The following is a 21,291-nucleotide window of genomic DNA, read 5'->3' as shown; positions in this document are numbered from 1 at the left end:
TCAGGTGTCCCTCGTGCTTAGCTGGCTCCCAGCCTAGGGGACAGACAAGCTGGGAGCACGCCCTGGCTGAAAGCTCCTGAACCCATCTCTGGGGAGGGGAGCAGCCAGGAACCCCTGGCACCAAAGGTGCTGCTGCCTCAGCCTGGGAACCCAGCCACGTACGTGCTCTGAGCACCCAGGGCTTTGGGACCAAGCCTCACGCAGAGGCCCCCTAGGGAGTAACAGCCGGACAGCATGGCCCCCTGCCCACTCCTGTCTCTTCCACCTTGGTGCCCCTGAACTGATCATCAGCGTTGGGGTCTGGAGTCTGCCCTGGTCCACCGTGCTGTTGTGATGGGGCAGGGGACCGAGATACGAGGCAGAACACCTGGGCCTACACCCTGTGCCTTCCTGTCCGTGTTCCTGGGTGAGTTACCTGGCCTCTCTGGCCTCAGCTCTCCTGTGCCTAATGTACAGAGCTGGGGTGGGCGCCACAGTAAGGAGTCGTAGAGCTGCAAAGTGCACCAAATGTTAGCAGTGTCCCTTTATCACCTAAACAGGATCCAGATGGCCAGACTAACCCCCCCACCCCCCAACTCCCCCACAACCACCAGGTCACCAAAGAAACAACACTACCCACCCCCCCGTCCCGCCCACACATTAGCCCAAAGGAATCACACAAGAAGGGCTGTTGATACTACGAGCTTTTAATTGGTATCTTTCCCCCTACATTTGAGGAAGAAACGAAAATGCCCCACAAATACCTTCTTCAGCTATGGAGGGGCATGGACAGAATGGAGGGGCATGGACAGAATGAAGGGCTGAGGAGGGAATGGGGGTAGAGGAAGAGCTGACGGTGGGTTTCCCCAAAACTTTATCTAGTGGTGTGGTGGCAGACCTGCACAGGAAGTCCAGAAACAGAAGTCACCAACAAGCTGCCACATACCCAAACCAGCCCTCCCAGGCCACACCTAGAGCCTCTCTCCAGGTCCCTGCAGCTCCCAAGGCCACCACCAGATGGGAGCATCGAGCAACATTCCTTTTCCTTCCCAGGCCTGCCTCCCCTCTTCCCTCCTTTCTTATTCCTTCACCCACCCCCTTCCCTGCCTGCTTTTCCTCTTCCTTTATTTCTCTTCCCACCAAAACAGATCCTGGGGCTTCTATCTGCTTTGTGTCCAAGGAAGCCAGTGGCAGCTGAAAGCACGCTGTCTGTTAAAAATGGGATTTTTGACAGCGGGGAGAGCCAGCCATTGGTCTGCTTCTGGGGGAGCCCTGGGATCTGGACATTTGTGTTCAGTCACTATGAGCTGGGCAGTGACTAACATCTCTCTGTGGTTCTAGCACCTGGCACCCAGTAAGTGTTCAGAAAATGTCCACTGAGTTGGATTGAACAGAACTGAATCAATAAATCAACAATCAATAAACCAATCAATAAAGCCAAGGGAGAAGAAACATGAGAAACATGTATTCTTCACCACATGTGCTGTGGTGGCCTCAGAGACTGCCAGGCCAACTTGACCGAAGCACAGGCTGACCACCACCCAAAGGCACCTGCCCGGCAGCCTCCACTCAGGGCAAGCCTCCTGCTTCTCACTTCCCGCAACCCCCACCATGAAGTGGTTTCTGCCCATAGCGCTCTGGGAGGCTGTGGGAAATTTGTCCAATCGGTTCCTGGGCCCTCCTTTCTATCCCCACCTACTTCTTTTGCAAACCAATTCATTCAACTATTCCTGTGACCATCATGCAGCCTCCATCTCTAGAATCCTGGCTGGGAGGCTGGCTAGGGGCAGGGAGGCTGGGAGAGCCAGGGGAGGGAGTGGCCAGCCAAGAGAAGGTAAGAAGGCCAGAGCAAACTGGTCATCAGAAATAAGCTGCAGGTGTCTGTTGACTTCTCCTTTTGTCCCCCACAGCTAAAAAAGACACAGACCCCTCTTTATTGAACTCAAAGAATAGAAGTTGATCTAAGACCCTCGGGTGGCTTTTTTCTTCTCTTTTCTTTTCTTTTTTTTAACATCTTTATTGGAGTATAATTGCTTTACAATGGTGCGTTAGTTTCTGCTGTATAACAAAGTGAATCAGCTATACATAAACATATATCCCCATATCTCCTCCCTCTTGCATCTCCCTCCCACCCTCCCCATCCCACCCCTCTAGGTGGTCACAAAGCACCGAGCTGATCTCCCTGTGCTATACGGCTGCTTCCCACTAGCTATCTATTTTACATTTGGTAGTGTATATATTTCCATGCGGTGGCTTTTTTCTGATGCGTTGATTGATATTCCCCTGCTGGCCTAAGACCATCTAATCTGACCTTGCCCAGTTTGCCGACTGAGGGGTGCTGGGGATGGGTCAATGGAAGAGGGTCAGGGACAGGACTGGGGAGGGGCGGAGGGCCTCACTGCAAGCCTGGGAACTCCTTGAGGACGTCACATGTTTTCTTGTGCATGACCTCGCGCAGCTTCCGAACCCGCCGGGTGCTCGAGGCTCCCACGAAGCTGTCGGGCCGCAGCATGGCCATGCCGCCGTCCACCTCACCCATGATGATGAGTGGCGTCTCGCCCACCGTCACATTGGGGCAGGGGCAGGTCCAGTCCACGTGGAGCAGAGTGACCTCCAGCGGCTCCAGGCCCAGGAACTTGAGGCCCATCTTCTCGTCCTTTAGGACCTCGTCCACAGTCACCAGGGCGCGACCTGAGTCGGGCTCCTCTGTCAGCTCAGAGATTCGGCCCAAGATGACAAAGTCGCTCCGACAGAAGCTGGTGACGAGCTTCTGCCTTGGCTTGCAGGCCCGGCAGCGCTGGTTCCCCCGAGGGAAGGGGCAGGACTCCTCGCAGGCCTCGCGGCTCTCAAAGTTGTTGCCGTTGCCCTCGCAGCCGCCGTAGACAAAGGACTGGCACTGGCCCGTCTGGCTGTTGTAGGCCCAGCGGGGCTCGTAGGCCTTGCAGGGCCCCTGCAGGGCGGGCAGGCTGCACACGGCCAGCGGCCCGCTCACGCAGGCCAGCATGCAGGCCTCGTAGGTCTCAAAGTGGTTGCGGTTGCGGTGGCAGTGGCCGAAGGTGAAGGTCAGGCAGTTGTTGGCCTGGGCATCGAAGTGCCAGCGGGTCTGCTCCTCGCCGCAGTCCTCACTGTCAGGGGGCTTCAGGCACTCGGCTGCGGGGAAGGCTGTACCGTTCGGGCTGCTCTCCTCGGTGGCCGAAGGCCGACCCCCCCGGACCACCGACAGCGGGAAGTCAGCACGCAGGACGCCGGCGGCGTTGCGGGCTGTGCAGGTGTAGATGCCGGCGTCCTGGGGCTGGGCGCTGTAGATGACCAGCTGGGCGATGTTGGTGACCGCCACGTTGCCGCGCACGTGGTTGGGCCTCATGACCACGTTCTCCCGATCCTCCAGCTGCTTCTCCCAGGTGATCTCGGGCCGGGGCCGGCCCACCACGTCACAAAGGAAGCTCACTGTCTCACCCACGGTGACCGACTGGTGCGCGGGGTGGTTGAGCAGAGCTGGGGCCGCTGTGTCCAGCCCAGGGGTCTCTGGGGAGGCCGTGGTGGGGTGCACGGTGGTCTCGGGTGGCGGGGGGCTGGTGTTGGGCCAGGTGAAGTGATAGCGGCAGGTGACGACAGCCAGTGTGATGCCCTTGGAGCAGGCCTCGGCGTCCATGTAGCAGCGGTTATAGTAGGTGAGGCCGTCGGAGGCACAGGTGAAACTGGGCTCCTTCTCACAGCGGTCTCTGCACTTGCACACGGGCTGGCCGTCCCAGATGTCACATTCGGAGCCCTGCTGCAGACACATGAAATGGTCGCACGTGGCCTCCTTGGGCATGCCCACGGGGCCCTTCTTCCCCTTCACGTCCATGTAGCGGGCCGCCACACAGCTCTTGGTCCCACACACATTGGGGCAGCACTTCTCATAGGTCTCACACTCCTGGGGAGAGCCAGATGGAGAGGTCTGAGCAAGGAGGAGAAGGAAGAGAACACATGCTTCCCCCCACCCTCCCCCATGGTCTCCAGGGAAGGGAACTAATACGTGCTCACCTACCGTGAGAAAACCATTTCGATAATAATAATAGCTAATGTACTCATAGCACCCACTATTTGCCCAGCCTTCTTCTAAGAACATTTATATCTGTCAGCTTATCTAATGCTCATCACAATGGGTACAACCATCATTCTCACTTCACAGGTAATGATAACTGAGGCACAGAGAGACTAGGTAACTTGCCCAAGGTCACACAGCTAGCAGTGTGGGAAGAGAAAGGTCACATACTGTAAGAGGGAAAGTCTTCCTACTACCATGAGATGAGATGAGGATGCAGAAACTAAGAGAGGTGACGCTCAAGTCCACAGAGCTGGGAAGTGGTGGGAAAGGGCTTCAAGCTCCAGGTGGATGGGACTCTGATGAGGTATTTTTCTTCTACATCATATCGTTACCACGATGAGGTGTTGACTGGAACAAACGAGCCTGCCTTTTTGTCTCTTCCAATAGGGATGCCCTGGCCAAATGTTAAGAAGGAAAAGTCGGACACCACTGAGACAGCTGTTCAAGGCTGTCCACATACACATTAGGAACGGCAGCTCTGATGCTGGCCCATGTTCATCCAAAGCCTAGAGGAAGGGCAGGCAGGACAGGCCCAGGACACCAGGTCTGGCCACTGTGGGCTGTGCCAGTTCCAACCTGTGGGACATTGCACAGGGAAATCAACGGGGAAAAAAGTCGCTTTGTGTGTCAAAGGTCAGCAAGGCCATCAGCGAGGACTTGCCAGGCTGTAATTCCCTCTGATTCTCTGTGGAGCCACATACGGCATTAGTTTAATTCCTCGAAATTAGCAACATGCTCTGGGGCTGACACAAACAAGGATTTCACGTGGTGTTTTCGCTGGGATGTGGGCAATGCCCCTAATCCTGAGCCCTGGTCGTGGCTCTGTGAGCTGCTCCCCACCAGGGCTGGCCTCATGCGGCTCCAACTTTCCCTTCAGCCCCTCCAACATTCCACATCAACTAAGGGCTACGTGGAGGCTGCCTGCTCGACTTGTTTACTGTTTTCCCCTCTCGGCTCAGAATGGGGACTTTGTTTTGCAGCCCTTGCTTGGCATAGGCTTCTAGGCCACACCAGGGAGGCTCCGGGACAGGGATGGACAGATCTCAGAGCTGGGGTCTGAGGGAGAGGGACCCAGTGAGAGGGGGAGGGGGGAGGGGGCTGAGCAGCAGAGAACCTGCTCCTTGCCGGAGGGTCCTTCAATTCCTTAAAGACTCTGGCCCCGGAAGCTCCTGCAGGACTCAGAGGTCCAGGAAAGGCTGGGTCCTTGGGGACCAGGGGAAGGTATTTCTGGGCACAGAAAACCTGGAGGGAATTTTTAGAACAGTTTTTGCTTAAGGGCTCAGAACATACCCATAGGCTGTCTATATCCCTAGCCCCATGGAAGTGCCTTCTCCCCAAGACACACAAAATCATCAAGAGTCTCGCTGTTTCCAAGCCACACCTGATTTATCAGGCCAGCCTGTGCCAGTGAAACAGCTTTGCCTGCAAATGCAGCCAACTAACAGCATGACCTCAGCCGGAGGGGAACACTCTGCCACCCCTCCCTAGTCCTTACCTTCCTTTCCCTCGGCTCCCCCACTGCTCCCTGCCAGTGAGAGGCCTGGATTGTCCCATGGGCACTGTGAGGGACAGGCCGCTCTCCCCAGGGCCAGCCTATGCTCTCGTAGGTTACATGCATTCGGCAGAGGGAGCATCATGGTCTCCCGTGGTCCCTGGTGATGATCAACCCAGCCCGAGCCCCAGGAGCTGCCAGACTGGCAGGATGTATCTCTGCCCAGGCAGGTGCCAGGTACTAGCAGGCTCTTCACGCCAGGGGAAGTGACAGGAACAGCCCTTGGACTCAGGAGCTGGGAGGGAATTGCCCTAGAACCAGGCCCGCCCTGAGTGCTGGGAGGCTCGAGGGATTTGGCAGGTTGAAAGCTAATCTACGTGCCCCCTACGGACACCCAGAGAGTCTATTCGGATCCACTCCTGCCCACCCTCCCCATCAGCCTGCTCTGATCTCAGGGTCAGGGTCAGGGTCCAAACCCCCGGGGAAGTGGCCCAGAGGCCGGATGAAGCCTCAGCCTTGTGGTCAGATGGATGCGGGGTCCAGGCCCAGCCTCCCCTCCTTGGCCATGGAGCCTTGTGCTGCTCACTGCAGGGTCCTGAGTTCCACTCTCACCTGTCGACAGGCTGCGGGTGGGTCATGCCAATCTCTCTGATGTGCCTGGCATAGTGCTGGCTCAGAGCAGCCCTCAGCAGACATGAGACCAGGAATCCGAAGATTCCCAGTCCCTGAGAAACTCTGACCTCACGCCCACCTCTTCTTCCAGGCCTCGAAGTTAGACAGACATCACACCCTGTTTATCTCCATGTGGCCCGGGGCTGGGCTCCTCCACGTTCCAAGTCGTTCCCACCACCCAGCTCCCCCTCTCCCTCACTAACAAGACCGCGTGGCCCATCTCAGGCTTCCGGATTCACACTCACCTGGTCCGTCTCACACTCCCGCTTGCAGGTGCTCTGGGCATCCACCCAGAGGTTGGGGTTCATGTCGTTGGGGCAGATGCCAGCGTGAGAGTATCGGACAGGCGGCAGGGCCAGGCCTCGCGGGGGCACCCCGAGCACCAGCAGGAGCAGCGCTGCCATCTGCCCCCAGCGGGACCGGGAACAGCAGCACCCCGGGGCCCGCATGGTGAGGTCTGCGGCGCCCAGAGACCTCCCCTGAGGTGGCGCCAGGGCTGGGGCCCCCAGGGCCTCGTGCTCCTCGGGGGCTGCAGACACCTGCCCTGCCCACCCCAGCGGACCTCCTCGCCGCTGCTAGGGCTGCAGCTGCCGAGGCTGCCTCCACCAAGTCCGTGGAGTCCGCCGGGCTGTGCAGCCTCAGATGAAGGGGGGTCCCTCTCCGGAGTGTGCGGGGAGAGAAGCTGCACAGGGGCCGGAGCCTGGATTTGTGTCCTGGGCGCGCCACCCGACTGGGAGCAAGCTAACCTGACGCCTGTCACAGGCAGGCTGCCGGCTCCTCTGTCCTGTGGCTGATCACAGACTTGTTGCAGAAGAGGAAAAAAAAGCTGGAAGCAGTTTAGGCGGCGTATCTGGCACGGTGGGACACCTGCTTGTTTTTGACTCCAGGAGGCCTTTAACCCCTTCAGGGGCCAGAAATGGCATGTGCTTTGGGGGAGCTGGCTCCGGGACACGCAAGCTCACTGTACTCCACGAAGAGGCTTGCTTCCCTTCCCCCCACCTCTCGGCCGGGCCCCCTCCTCCCCTTGGCCACCTCCGAAGAACACACGCTCGCTTGTTACAAGGAGGGACCTGCAGCCGCAGGGTTAGCATCGCCGGCCCGATAGTGCATCTGAGAGCAAATGACGTGGAAAAACAACAAGTTCACGGCCATTCCAGGGCGGGCCTGAGCAGCCTGTGCTGTGTAAGCTGACTCCCACCCCAGCACCAGGTCCCAGGGTGGGGGGCGTGCGGACAGCTCCCTATCTCTCTGTCCCGGCAGTTTGCATCTCAAGTTCCAACTTCGGGGAATTTTCCCCAAATCATTCCAGAGACACATACCAGATATGCTCCGGCTCCCCCGGCTCCGGGACGTATCACATTCCTGCTCCTCAACTGACACACTCCCGGCTCCAAGAGAACCTATGTGGTCACAGTGTCTTGGGACAGTGCTGGGCAGCCGAGCCGCTTCGCTAACGACCATGAAGGCTGCACTCAGGGAGTGTCAGTCAGCTCTCGTCCCCCCCCGATTTACGAAGGAGGAGGTCACCCCCAGTGAGCAGCGGTAGGAAGACTAATTGCTGATATTTACTGGGACCTTAATGTGTGCCAGGCTGTGTGTATTGTCTCATTTAATCCTCACAACAAACTGTACCTTCATTTTAGATTTGAGGAAAAGACACACAGAGAGGGCAAGCAACTTGCCCCGTGTCACACAGCTACGTGACCCCACCATTAATGCAGGGACACCAGCTTGTGGGGCCTTTGGAGAGCACCCCTCCCCACCCAGGTGTCAAAACTGCTGTCAATGTGCAGCCCCAACTCTGGTCTTTACAGGCTGGACAAGCAGTTTGTGAAACATCAAGGGCTATATCTGTGGAGGGGACAGGAAAAGAGCCAGAACCTGCCATGGAGTGGGGAAGAGAGAGATACCTTTTCAAGACCAACTGCAAAGGATTTGGGGAGCAGTAACCAAGCTGCTATGTCCTAGGGGCAGTCGATGGGGCGGGGCCCCAGTTATTTCACAGATGGGGAAACTGAGTGCCGAGCCCTGACCCGCTCTCCCCCTCCGGCTAGACCTCACCCTCCAGTTGGCCTGTGAAAGGGCAGCGACCCTCTTTCCACCCTGCAGACTTGGCTTCTTCCTCGTGGGCGGCGTGTTGCCTCCTCCCTGCCTGAGCCAATTCCTTCCCGTCGTGTGGGTCATTCTGCAAGATCTGTCTTTTCTGCTTATGTCAAAGAGTTAATGAAGGGTGTCAGATCCTAATCCCCTAAATTATTGGAATAAACTTCCCTCCGAGGCCGGTCCCCGTAATGAAGCCAGACCGCGGGCGGCGCCGGCTGCTTTGAATTCCCTGTAATTTCATAAACCCGTGTTCCAGCTGCCCAGAGCCGGGCCTCTGCACAGCACTTGATGAACGTGGTTTGTGCAGCCTCCTTTGATATCACAAAGGGAAATGGACAGTGACACATTTCTGAGCAGGACTTAGAAAATTGTCACAGCCCCATTACATGAGACAGGTATCCGGGGAGAGGAGGCTGATTTCTGGGGAGTCACTTGAGACCATTAGGAAGGGGGGGAGCAGGGAGGGGTACAGACCAGAGGTGAGGGGGGGAGTCGGAAAAGCAGGGAACCTGGTCCATCCTACCCGATCCTCCGCGCAGTTTGGTCCTGTCGAGAGCCATGGGTCTTTCCCTGCCCGGGCCCCACGCCTGGCCATTCTTCTCTGAGAACTCTCAAAACAGCACTGGGGAAGAAGGGGCCCTAGAACACTCAGCTCTCCCGCTCAGCCCTTCCAAGTCTCCCACCAAAACACAGCTCAGAATAATAAATAACATCTGATCAGGGCTTGGCGCCTACACAGCACTTTCACCTACATCGTCACGCTGACCCTCACGCCAGCCCCGGAGGGAGAGAGAGGAAACCGAGTCACAGAGAGGTTAGGTGGGGCTGCCTGGGGCCCCCGAGGCTCACGCCTCCCCTCTCTGACCCCTGTCCTGTGCTCTTCACACAACCCCGTGCAAGCTTCCGGCCCCTCCAGAAAGGCCCCCGCTGGCTGCCCCACCAGCCCAGCTTGTTTATAAGCTGTTCTGGGAGTGCTTTGAAGTCTCCTCCTCCTGGGCCCTCCCTCCCACGGTCCCTGGATCTGACTCCCTCTGACTCTGTCTCCCTCACACTCTTCTCTGGATGGTGGCATGGAACCCACGCTCACCAACTCCCCGGGACCAAAGGAGGGCTCAGCTGTCCGTTCCCACCTACGCAGGCCTCTGGGGAATGGAGATGGGCTGGGTCAGCCTGAGCAGAGGCCTGAACTTGGGGGTCTCCCCTGCTTTTCACCCTCCTCAAGGACATCAGGCACAGCTCCGTCAGGAAGAGGGCTGGGTCCTGACCTCGTCTCAGAAGAGCCCCACCACTGTGGGAGGGCAGAGGGCCCATGGACCCTTCACACCCTTCAGGATGGGTTCAAGGCCTACTCTAGGTGCAGCCAGTAGGAAGTCACCCAGGACAGTGAACTCTGGGTGACTCTTGACCCCAGGTTCACCATTAGCCAAACAACTCCCGAACCACTAGAGTATTGACAGCACACTGACACTGCTTCCTAAATGGGCCAGGTCTCTCCCCTCCAGATACTTCCGCCATAAACGTGGTGGAGACCCCTGGAGATCCACAGGGACAGCGTCTCAGATGCCATGTCCCTCATGCACAGACCAAACCTCTTACCTCTTGAAGCGTCTCCTCCCTCTCCCTTCTTGATGTTTTTTAAAGCACCTACTATGTGCTAAGTTGTGGGAACATAGGGATAGATGGCAGTCCTCATCCACAGAGAGGACACAGTCTTGGCCAGAAAACAAACACGCAAAAGCATAAGAGTAGTATTCGCTGTCTTAGGGGTCCTTACAAGTGCCGGGGAGCAGAGAGGAGGGAGAGGCCTGGGGTGGCTGTTGTGCACGTGTGACGTGGGCTGGGTCTTGAGGCCTGAGCAGGACCCTGTTTCCTACACTTCTCCAGGGACAGGCCTGGCCCACAGCACGCCTCCTCAGCCAAGGCCCTCCCTCCTGGAGTGCAGGCCTCCAGAAACAGAGGTGAGAGGGAAGTACATGGGTTTAGGAGACAGGGTGGGGGTGGGAGCTGCAGGTCTGGCTTCTGCTTGGAGTGGCCCTAGCGAAGTCAAAGACCAGCCCATTCTGGTCCATCCTGCTTGGGCCCCCAGACCTGAGACAGCCACACTTTCACCCAGATGGATGGGGGAGGCCAACCCCCTGGGAACCTCCCTGCCCTGATCCTGGTTATTTAAATATATTGGGGGAGGAGGAAAGATTTGAGGAGCAGGAATTGGGGTGTTAGGGAGAAGGAAGTCCTTAGCGATGGTGCTTAGATGGGTTCTCAGAAGCCCGGGCAGCCTTGGCTAAGGCGATGATTAGTCAGAGCCAAGCCAGGGAGTTCAATAAAGCCGGCGGCTCATTACCCAGCTGGGGACCCCCTGCCCGAGCAGCTCAGGGCCTGGGTTACATTACAGGGCTGTGTGAACTCTCCCCTCGGAGTGAGACTGCACCGGCCTTGGAATAATTATGGGGCCTCAGCAGATGGTGGAGGCGGACGGGGGAGACCTTCAGCTGTGGGACACGTGACCTGTCAGCATCTGTGCAGAGCAGGACATGGGAGGGTCCACGCTGGGCCTCGGGGGAGGCAGCACTGAATCAAGGTCTGAGAATGACGGAGTTGGTCGTGGCAGGGCCTAGCCAGTGCTCTGGGCCAGTCAGGCCTCCTTTACAGCCCTGCCCAGGCCAGGGGGCCTGCTGGTGGGACCAAGTCCCTGGAAGCTTGAGTGGCAGCGTCTGAACGGATCCGTGTGTCATGCCGCAAGGGCAGGAGACACATCTTCTGGCACCTGTGAGTCTTTGTATGCCTTCCTGGAGCAGGTGGGCATCAAGGAACTCGGGGATTTCAGCCACCTCACCAGGAGGCTCCATGGTGCCGAGGCTGAGCACCGTGCAAGGAGTCGGAGGACCCCCTCAACACCCCACCTGAGGCCCCTTCCCACTCCCTCCTCTGTGATCCCGTGTCCCGAGACTCCTCCAGCTCTGCCTTGACGGAACTGGCTTCAAATATCCTCCGGCAGCTCTCAGCCAAGACAAACACGGAGGGAAGAAGACGGAAGGCCGCGGGGCTCCACCTCTCCACTCTGCTGGGGAGAGCGAGGGCCTGGGGGTCCAGCAGGAAGACTAAAATGGGGCTTGGCCCCCCTCCCACTCAGGCCTCCCCTACCATAGAAGCTTCCTCTGGCTACTCAGCTCTCCTTACTCCCAAGCTCTCTGCCTCACTGTTTCCTCCTTTTGGATGAGAGAGGAGTGAGGAGGTCCCAGACTTGGGTCTCCCTGCTCACCCACACGCTGCTGAGCCAAGGGGGACGTGTTCTCCAGAACCAAATGCAACCCTAGTACCCATTCCAACAGTATGGGTACCCATTCCAACAAAATGTTCAGTGACCAAGAAACAGGCCTTTTCCTGACTGACCATTATTGCAAGACCTCTGGCTTAAAGATGGCTTCCCCACGTTCATGATGCAGGCCAAGCATTTAGCCTGGACCACCACGAACTTCCACTTCAGTTTACTTCTCCAGTCTTATCGTTGCTCCCCTTTCTCTCAAATTTTGGAAGCTGCCACGTTGCTCTTTCGATCTTTAAAATCTTCACACAGGCTTTCCCTTTAGTCCTCGCCGTGGACGCCCTCCCTTCCCCTGGCTGGTTCCATCTTCTCCTGGCCAACTGCTTCCCAACCTGTCTTAGAAGCTGCACCTTCCAGGAGGCTTTCCTGACCTCAGAGGCTGAGGGAGGCCCAATTCAGCTTGGGGGTTCCTGGTATAGTTTTTAAAATGAAAAAGCAAAACAAAAACTGGGATACAAAACCTGTGGCAATGTTTAAATATTCGACCTGGTCAGGACGTGTGTCTGTGCCTGTGTGAATGGTAAACTGGTTTGGATGATAATGTCAAAAATCCGCATTTGACGGGGGGAGGGATAAATTAGGAGTATGGGATTAACAGATACACATTACCATATAGAAAATAGATATACAATAAGGATTTACTGATTAGCACAGGAAACTACATTCAATATCTTGTAATAACCTATAATGGAAAATAATCCAAAAAAAGAATATATATATATATAATGAATCACTTTGCTGTACCCCTGAAACTAACACAATATTGTGAATCAACTATACTTCAATTTTTAAAAAAATCCATACAATGGAATATTACTCAGCCATAAAAAGGAACAAAATAGTGCCATTTGCAGAGATGTGGATGGACCTAGATATTGTCATACAGAGTGAAGTAAGTCAGAAAGAGAAAAACAAATATCATATAATATCACTTATACGTGGAATCTAGAAAAATGGTAGAGATGAACTTATTTGCAAAGCAGAAATAGAGTCACAGATGTAGAGAACAAACTTATGGTTACCAAGGCGGGAAGCGGGTGGGTGGGATGAATTGGGAGATTAGGACTGACATATATACACTACTATGTATAAAACAGATACCTAATGAGAACCTACTGTATAGCACAGGGAACTCTATTCAGTGCTCTGTGGTGACCTAAATGGGAAGGAAATCTAAAACAGAGTGTATATATGTATACATATGACTGATTCACTTTGCTGTACAGCAAGAAACTAACACAACATTGTACAGCAACTATACTTGAATAAAAATTAATGAAAAAAATATCCACATTTGAGGCCCCTTGCGAGTACAGCCTGGCCCAATGGCCCTCCTGGGATTGCCTGTGATACACCCGGATATAGTTTATGTGGTATTGAAATTACTTTCTCCTCATCTATTACCCAGACTGGCCTGTGAACTCCTGGCAAGCAGGGGCTGTGTCTGGTCCATGGTTCCAGCAGAGAGCACACACTGACACACGGATGGTCCCATCAAGCAGACAGTGTGCTTGCAGGGCAGGGATGAGCATTCCTGGTGTCTGTCACACCTGAGAGAGACTAGTTAGTCCCAGGACAGGAAACCGGGACTCCAGAGACCAGCTTTAGTCAGGCAAGGGAGGATACACCCATCCCTGGGCCCATCAGCCAACTCTGGGCAAAAAGGAGCCTGGAGTCTGCGAGGGGCAGGCCTGGACGGAGGGGTTGGAGAAACCTTGGGCAACACGTGGACAGCCTTAAGGATAGAAGGAAGGTGCCCAGTGGGACCCACCACAGCTCTCACACTGCTCTTCACGTATGCATCCCTTGGCTTCTCCCCAGGCCTCCACGATGTTTATTTAACAGCTGAAGAGCCCCTATTCAACCATGTTTTCTCTGCTTCCAGAATGATCTTTTCAAATTCCAAACTTGAAAATGTTGCTTCCCTGCTGTAGTAGGTTGAATGGTGTGCCCCCCAAAAGATAGGTCCAAGTCCTAATGCCTGGAACCTATGAATGTGATCTTATTTAGGAAAAAGGTCTTTGCAGGTAGGATTAAGTTAAAGACCTTGAAATGAGACCATCCTGGATTATCCAAGAGAGTCCTGAATCCAGTGACGGGTGTTCTTAGAAAGGCTGAGGAAGGCTGAGACACAGAAGAGGGGAAGGCCATTAAAGACGGAAGCAGAGATTGGAGCGATGCAGCCACGAGCCCAGGGATGCCTGAGCCATCAGAAGCTAGAATAGACAAGAAAGGGATTCTCCCCTGGAGCCTTTGGAGGGAATGCAGCGCCATTGACACCTTGATTTAGGGCTTCTGGCTTCCAGAACTGAGAGAATAAATTTCTGTTGTTTTAAGCCACCAAGTTTGTGATAATTTGTTATGGCAGCCCTAGGAAACTTATACACCTGCCTCAAACTCTTCCACGGCCCCTCCTGGTCAGGATTAAATGGCCCGGGGAGCCCTCAGAGATCTGCCCCTGCCAGCTCTCCAGCCTCATTGCTCACCCTGCATGTTCCAGCTGTACAGAATTACTGATGGTCTCCAAGCATCCCACCAGGGTGACCAGCCCTCCTGGTTTGCCTGGGACTGGCCTGGTTTTAGCACTGAAACTTCTGCATCCCAGGAAACTCCTTAGTCTTGGGCAAACTAGAATGGTTGTTCCTGTTTTTTCCATGCTGTCTATATCTTAGTTGAGGCCGTTCCCTCTGCTTAAATTGTTCAAGAAACTCTACTTCAGGACAAGACCAAAAAAACTGCCAACGGGGGCAGGCCAGAGGTGAGAGGTGGGCCATCTACGCCTTGGGGAGCCCAAACCTGGACCACACAGTGAACCATGAAGACAACATTTACCTTGCCAGGGACCCAGAGTCAGCTGGCGACAGAGCCTCAGGTGCCCAGGAGGGGTTGGCAGCCCTGGTGTGGCTCTAGCCCCATGGGAAGCGGCACAGTTGGCATGGGTGCGGGTGAGCTGAGGCAACGGTCCAGAGGAGGTGGCTGTGGAAGGGAGTCACTGCATGGATGCTGGGTAAGTGGGGGCACGGGCAAGGCTTTTTGGCAGGAGGAGTCCAGTTGTCCTGAGGGTTAGAGACAAGCCGTCAAAGTAACTGTCAACTAGGAGTGCTTTTGGCAGCATTTAACAAACCCTGAGCAGCTGTGGCTTAAATTATTAGGAGTTTAATTTTCTCACAGAACAAGAAGTTCAAGGCAGCTTGGCTGATTCCTCAAGGTCCTGGTTCTTATCTTTTCTGTCACCTTCAGCACGTAACTTTTGGCCTTAATATCCGATGATGGCTGCTCCCCTAGATACTTCCTCATTCTGGACCCAGATTAGGGGGAAGGGCCAAAACCCTTGGAACTGTGTCTGTTTATGCAGGGAGGGAAGACTTCCTAGGAGCCTCAGGCCACAGCACTTTGGCCAGGTTGGTGTCACATGACTCTAGCTAGGAGGGAGTCTGGAAAGGTGATGGTTCTAGCTTTGCAACAAGGGAGAAAGGAGTTGTGATTGGCTTCTGGGGGCGGCAATCCACAACATCTGCCACAGGGACCATTCCTAGGACCCAATGGCTGGTTAAGTGTCTCATCTTTTTTTTTTTTTTTTTGGCTGTGTTGGGTCTCTGTTGTGGTGTGCAGGCTTCTCATTGCAGTGGCTTCTCTTGTTGCAGAGCTCGGGCTCTAGGTGTGCGGGCTTCAATAGCTGTGGCTCGTGGGCTCAGTAGTTGTGGCTCGCAGGCTTAGTTGCTCTGCAGCATGTGGGTTCTTCCTGGACCAGGGCTCGAACCCATGTCCCCTGCATTGGCAGGCAGATTCTTAACCACTGCGCCACCAGGGAAGTCCCGAGGTGTCTCATTTTTGCAGCTCTTGGTCTTGTCTGTAGTGTAAAGTAGTTCCTGCTTCTAGAATTGGAGTCAATTGACATGCAGGACAATGTGATGTTAGGTAAAGATGGATGAGGATTCTGAGACTCCTGCAGTTCTGTGGGATATCAGTGAGCTATGATACAGCTGGACAGCCCCACAAGCCTCTAGAAGCTGGCAGGGTGCTCTGCACAGTGGTGAGTGTGATCAGTTTTGTCGTGCAGGGCTTGCTGATGACTGCAATCCCCAGGGAGAAGCTGGGCAAAGGGGTGACCTGGGGAAGGGACATTTAACTCACCTACCTTGACAGTGACCATCTCACAAACTGAGCCCTGCCCTAAGGAAGGAAGGGAGGCTGGTGTCAGGTGATGCCAGAACTTTGAAGATGAGTTCAAGTCTACTGCCCCAAGTCTGGACCAAGACCGAACCCAGACGCTGAGGCAAGTGATGGGAAGGTGGTTTAGGTGGGAGGGTGAATTGTTGTACAATTCATAACATACCAAATATTGAGATGATTTTGGGGGGTGCTGGGCCAGTCCCAGGGAAAGGGAGTTGTCATTCAATAATCATTCCTCAGTAAAAATTGATTTTATGCCTGCTGTGTGCCAGGCATTGTATGAGGCAGTGGAGATACAAACCAGGAATAGTCTTTGACCTCAGGAGGCACAGTCTAGGTAGAGAGAAAGGTGTGGAACAGCTCACTATATAGTCAGAATCCAATTATAGCTGACGCCTGCTAGGAAGGAGTCCAGGAGGCTGGGGGGCATCCAAGGAGGGGAGGAGTGGGTCAGTCAGAAGAAACAGGGTCTAACTGAAGTGAGGAGAGCCTTAGGCAGATCAATGGCAATTCTGGTGTGGCTGGAGCCCAGAAAGAGAGAGAAGTAGCTGGTGGCCCAGGCTGCAAAGGAAGGCAGGGGTTAGACCCTAACGGGCTTATAAACTGTGGTGAGGGGTTTGGACTTAATTTTAAGGCTGGACTATGCCACTGGGACTCTGAAAGGTGGCGAGTATCAGATGTGGAAAAGAGGCGATGGGCAGGAGGGTGAGAAGCCCATACTTCTCATGTGGGCCCCGGGTTACTGTCACACAGGACAGAGGAAGGCAGACTCTGCTCGCGGGCCAAGGCTGGAGAGGGTAATGAAGAACTGAGGACACGCAGGCTGTGCCTGGTTCCTGGAAGTAACCGCTGGCTGGCAGAGAAACGGCTCCGTGGAAGCTTTGACTGACAGGCCAGGGGCTGCCCTCTGCCTTCTTTCAGTTACTGAAAGTTATGTAGGAAGGAGCAGAGGGGGAAGGGAGACAGGGAGGAGGAATAGGTGCTGCCCCAGACAGTGAAAAAGAGAGATTTTCCACGTAGGAAACTTGCCGAGGAGAATATAAGCAACTGTTGAGTTTCATCACAGCTTCCTTCAGTCAGCTGAGGCTGGTAAAGGGCCACAGGTTTTGAGTGACTCAGATGCCAGACACCTACCGGACCTCACTGAAGACTTTCATGCCCAGTGAACAATGGGACTTGTTTTAGTCAACTCTGTACAAACCTGTGAACTCATTCTACCAGATCCAGAAGGCCAGAGGTCAATGCCTCATTAGCACAGCTGCCACGACCTGGCCCTTTTAGTTCCTCCTAAACTGCTCCGTTAGTTGCTTCCCCGGAGTCTGTTCTCTTTGTTGTTTTACTCTTTTACAGAAACTGATGGTCAAGATGGTCTCAAAGTAAAGACACCCAACAGGCTTTGGGCGGCTAGAGCAATAGAGAACTGAACCCAATAGCAGAAGCCTTGCTCTACTCCATAGGGCAAGAGGGCTGGTGGCATTGAACAACAGGAGGCAGGTGTGGCAGAAGGGGCTGAGCTGAACCAAGCCCAATTTTATTTTATTTTTTTAAGTTTTATTTTTATTTATTTATTTATTTATTTTATTTGTTTATTATTTTTGACTGTATTGGGTCTTCGTTGCTGCGCGCAGGCTTTCTCTAGTTGCGGCGAGTGGGGGCTACTCTTCACCGCGGTGTGCGGGCTTCTCATTGCGGTGGCTTCTCTTGTTGCGGAGCACGGGCTCTAGGTGCACAGGCTTCGGTAGTTGCAGCACGTGAGCTCAGTAGTTGTGGCTCACGGGCTCAGTAGTTGTGGCGCATGGGCTTAGTTGCTCCGAGGCATGTGGGATCTTCCCGGACCAGGGCTCGAACCCGTGTCCCCTGCATTGGCAGGCAGCTTCTTAACCACTGTGCCACCAGGGAAGCCCCCAAGCCCAACTTTAATCTGTGACCCTTGGGAAAGAAAATTCCTCTTCCATAGGGGCTTTGACTGCAACATAGTAAGAAATAGTAAGAAATATATTCTTCTTTTGTGATGCAGAACACACATTCGTATGCATAATTGAAACAAATGTTTTACAAAATAATAGTTACTCCTTCTATATGTGATGCACTCTTCTATGTTCCAAAAGTTGAAGATCACTTGGGAAGGTTGGGAAGAACAAAAGGCCAGGAATTTGAGGATTTCTGTTGTCTCTATCAGAAGGCTCAAGGCTGCAGGATACAAAGTTTATACACACAAGTCAACTGTTTTCCTTTATCCCATCAATGACCATTTGGAATTTGAAATTAAACAGACACTAACCACTTGGAGAGAAACACGTGAATACATGGAGAAGTATCGTGGTACCAGACTTGTGAATGCCTTTTCTTGGACCTTCCAGCCCAGCCCAGCCACCAGCTGAATACAGTTGAGTGAACATCCCAGACAACGCCACACAGAGCAGATCAGCCCCGCTGAGCCCTGCCCAAAGTCCTGAGCCACAGACCCATGAGCAAATAAAATGCCTAGTTAGTTAAAGTCACTAACTTTGGGGATAGTTTTTACAACAATTTATAAATGGAATAGGCATGCCGGGATAGCGTGGAGGCCAGTTTTAGGTGCTCAGCTCATGACAAATCAGGAGTCAGAAACAAGGATGCTACCAGAGTTCCCTGTAGAGTCTGAGATGGAACACTTGGGTCTGTCCCTGAAGCGATGTCGTTAGAGGGGCCTGGAGTGTGGGCTTAGAGGAGAGGACCATCAACAGACCCTAGGCCAACACACCCAAAGCAAAGGGTGATTGATTATTTGCAGTTTACTCAGCAAATATTTTTAAGGAGCTGTTGTGTGTCCTGTGCTATACTTTGAACTGGGGAGATGGTGGAAAATAAGACAGTTGTGGCCTCCATTTTCAAGGATTTTAAATTTTGGTGTAGGTTACAGAAACTAGACAACTACACAAATGAATATCAGTGACAGATGATGGAGGGTGCTTAAAGGAAATATGCAGGTGGCTGACAGTGGGCGACAGGGCCCGGCCGCTCTCCCTCACTGGTCCATGGACTCCACCTGTAAAGGGTGAGAAGTCAGCTGGAGGAGGCTCTGAACACCTGGCTGGGCAGATTCCAGGGGAGAAAAGTAGGGGCAGGAGCCCATTTCCAATGTAGGCAGGGGTCAGGGAAGGACTTCCAGAGGAAGTGATGCTGATGCTGAGCCCTGAAGGATGAATCTCACGTAGCCGGGCAAGGAGGGGACCGGCAAATGCAAAGGCTATGCAGAACATTCGAGGAGCTAGAAGACAGCCAGGGTGGCTGGAGAGGAGCAAGGCGACACAAGTCCAAGAAGAACTTGACTCAGAGGGGAGAATCTCTGGTCCATGCCAATACCACCACCAGGAAGGAGGCCCTGATTTTACCTTCCATTTAAAACATGTTTCCTTTGCACTTTGGATTCTGTTTTGGGCAGGTGTTGGGTGGGGAATTTGAGAAAACAAACATACGAAACAAATCCAGTCTATGCTAAGGGAAGAGTAGACCGCAGGAGAGCCGTTGGCAAGGCACTGCTTGCAGCAGATGGGAAACATAGTGCGTATTTGGAAATCTCCTAGGAGCATGAAAGAGGTAAGTGGGGGAAAGCTACTACCCACTTCATGGCAGAATGGTTGGGGACACAGCTGGACACAGAGCAGGGGCAGAAAATGGGCCAGGCCCATTTGTCAGGAACTACTAGAAAGACTTCCTGTCAGTGAGGGGTCCAGGGGCAGGTGCCTCTCTAATGTTGAGCCCGGCTGGCAAGCATCATGGCTGAGGGCAGAAGGGTGCTGTTTCCAACTCCAGGGCAGCACAGGGAAGTGGGAGTGAGCAGGAAGATGGAGAAGGGGCAGGAGACACCTATTCAAGGGGGCCAGCCCTCCATACCTTCAGGTTTCAACCCACAGGCAGTGACCTTAAGCCTGCCTGCTGCCCAGTGTAGCCTCAGATAGCAAAGATCAGGAGAGACAAAGACCCCGCCACTGAGGGCAGAGAGCATTAGTGTGTTGGGATGAGGGTTCGATGCCTGAACCCTGTGACTAATCCACTGCCCTGAAGGTTTCCCAAAGAGGGAGTGGGCACACACAAAAGACAAGTGCCAACGGGACCAGCACATTCATCAACCTTAGTCTTAAGGGCTTAGTGTCTGAGCCTCTGCAGAGACTCTCCAGTAAGACAGGCCCTGACTGAGAAGGGGGCTCTGGTAAAGGGCCTCGGGGCTTCACCTCCCAGCTCCCCTCCCCAGGGTTCAGGCTTTGGGGTCAAAGCTGGCTGACTGACCAAACACCCAGTCACACGTGGAGAAGGTGCACCAGGAAGAGAGGACAGCCGGGGCTCTACCAGCTCACCCATCACTGGGACAGCGGCTCCAGGTCTGGCTGCCACGAGGAGAAGAGAGAAGAAAGGGAAAGAAGCAGACTGCTTTCATGGGAGAGATGGCGTGGACAGAGGGTGCATGTCAAGGCCTTTGAAAGTAGCCCCATCCATGAGTAAACTACTGGTGAATACATGTTCTTGGAAGCACCCAGTAAGATGAGCCCCCTCCTCTCACCCCCATCCTCTCTGTCTTCCATCTTATTACAGCCACACCGGTGTGTCGGGTCCCCCCCTTCTCTCCCCTTCCACCTTCTCAGGAACTTCCTACCATCAATTATGCCTTCTCTCTTTCAAACATCCACCACCTCCTCTTAACTGGGTCATTTCTATTAGCATCTGGACACACTCAAGTCTCTCCCATCCTCAACAAATAACGAAATCATTCCCTCCACCCCCACATGTTAGGGAACCATTGACCAAAACTGCCCGCCTTGGCCGGCATGATGATAACCGCTTGCCTGAGTTGTTTTTCAACAGGAGGTCCCAATAAAGAATGTGGTGCTGCTAACCAGGAGAATTCAGGAGGGGCCAAAAGGAGGAGGGAGGAGATGATATGTCCTGCCAACCTCCCAGAAATCCTCACGCCGGAATCCATCTTGGCTGAGAGATGCACGCGCCACCAGGGAGGACCCTGAATCAGACCAGGTATGGGCCAAGCAAGATGATTGGCCAGAGACAACCTGGAAACTAACCTCATCACCATAAAACCTGAGATTGTGAGCCACGTGGCAGAGCCTCTCCTGGGTTCCCCTACCCTGCTGCTCTCTGCCCGGGCACCTCTTCCCAATAAAATCTTTTGCTTTGTCAGCACCTGTGTCTCCTCAGACAATTCACTTCTGAGTATTAGACAAGAGCCCACTCTCAGGCCCCGGAAGGGATCCCCCTTCCTGCAACACACATACCCCCTCCATAGACAATACTCATCCCAAAGTCAGTCTACATTCTCTGCGTCCATTTTCTCACCTTCTGAGTCCTGACTCACCTCTCACTCTCCTGCACACTCTGATCCAGCTTCCCACCCATCACTCTGCCAACAAACATGCAGCTAAAGCCACCAGTGGCGGGCACAGCCCTAAATGGCACACGCAGACCTGC

At 54.1% G+C, this 21,291-nt stretch overlaps 1 protein-coding gene across 1 annotated transcript; it reads right to left on the bottom strand.

Annotated features, from left to right (window-relative positions):
* Nucleotides 1-2,128: 2,128 nt before the first annotated feature.
* WFIKKN2 (WAP, follistatin/kazal, immunoglobulin, kunitz and netrin domain containing 2) lies at nt 2,129-7,218 on the bottom strand. The gene is made up of 2 exons (XM_061175318.1): nt 6,479-7,218; nt 2,129-3,895 (listed from the first exon to the last, which is right to left on the bottom strand). The coding sequence occupies exons 1-2, from the start codon at nt 6,680-6,682 to the stop codon at nt 2,375-2,377; spliced, it is 1,725 nt and encodes a 574-aa protein (XP_061031301.1). The 5' UTR covers nt 6,683-7,218; the 3' UTR covers nt 2,129-2,374.
* Nucleotides 7,219-21,291: the final 14,073 nt, after the last annotated feature.

The sequence above is a fragment of the Eubalaena glacialis genome, chromosome 19 (genome assembly GCF_028564815.1).
Source record: "Eubalaena glacialis isolate mEubGla1 chromosome 19, mEubGla1.1.hap2.+ XY, whole genome shotgun sequence".
In the NCBI taxonomy this organism is placed as follows: domain Eukaryota; kingdom Metazoa; phylum Chordata; class Mammalia; order Artiodactyla; family Balaenidae; genus Eubalaena; species Eubalaena glacialis.
This window is presented reverse-complemented; position numbering and strand designations above follow the sequence as displayed.

Coding starts and splice junctions, on each gene's coding strand:
- WFIKKN2 (XM_061175318.1), bottom strand. CDS start 6,682: ATGCGGGCCCCGGGGTGCTGCTGTTCCCGGTCCCGCTGGGGGCAGATG. Junction 3,896..6,478: donor GGGAGTGTGAGACGGACCAG/GTGAGTGTGAAT, acceptor GGCTCTCCCCAG/GAGTGTGAGACCTATGAGAA.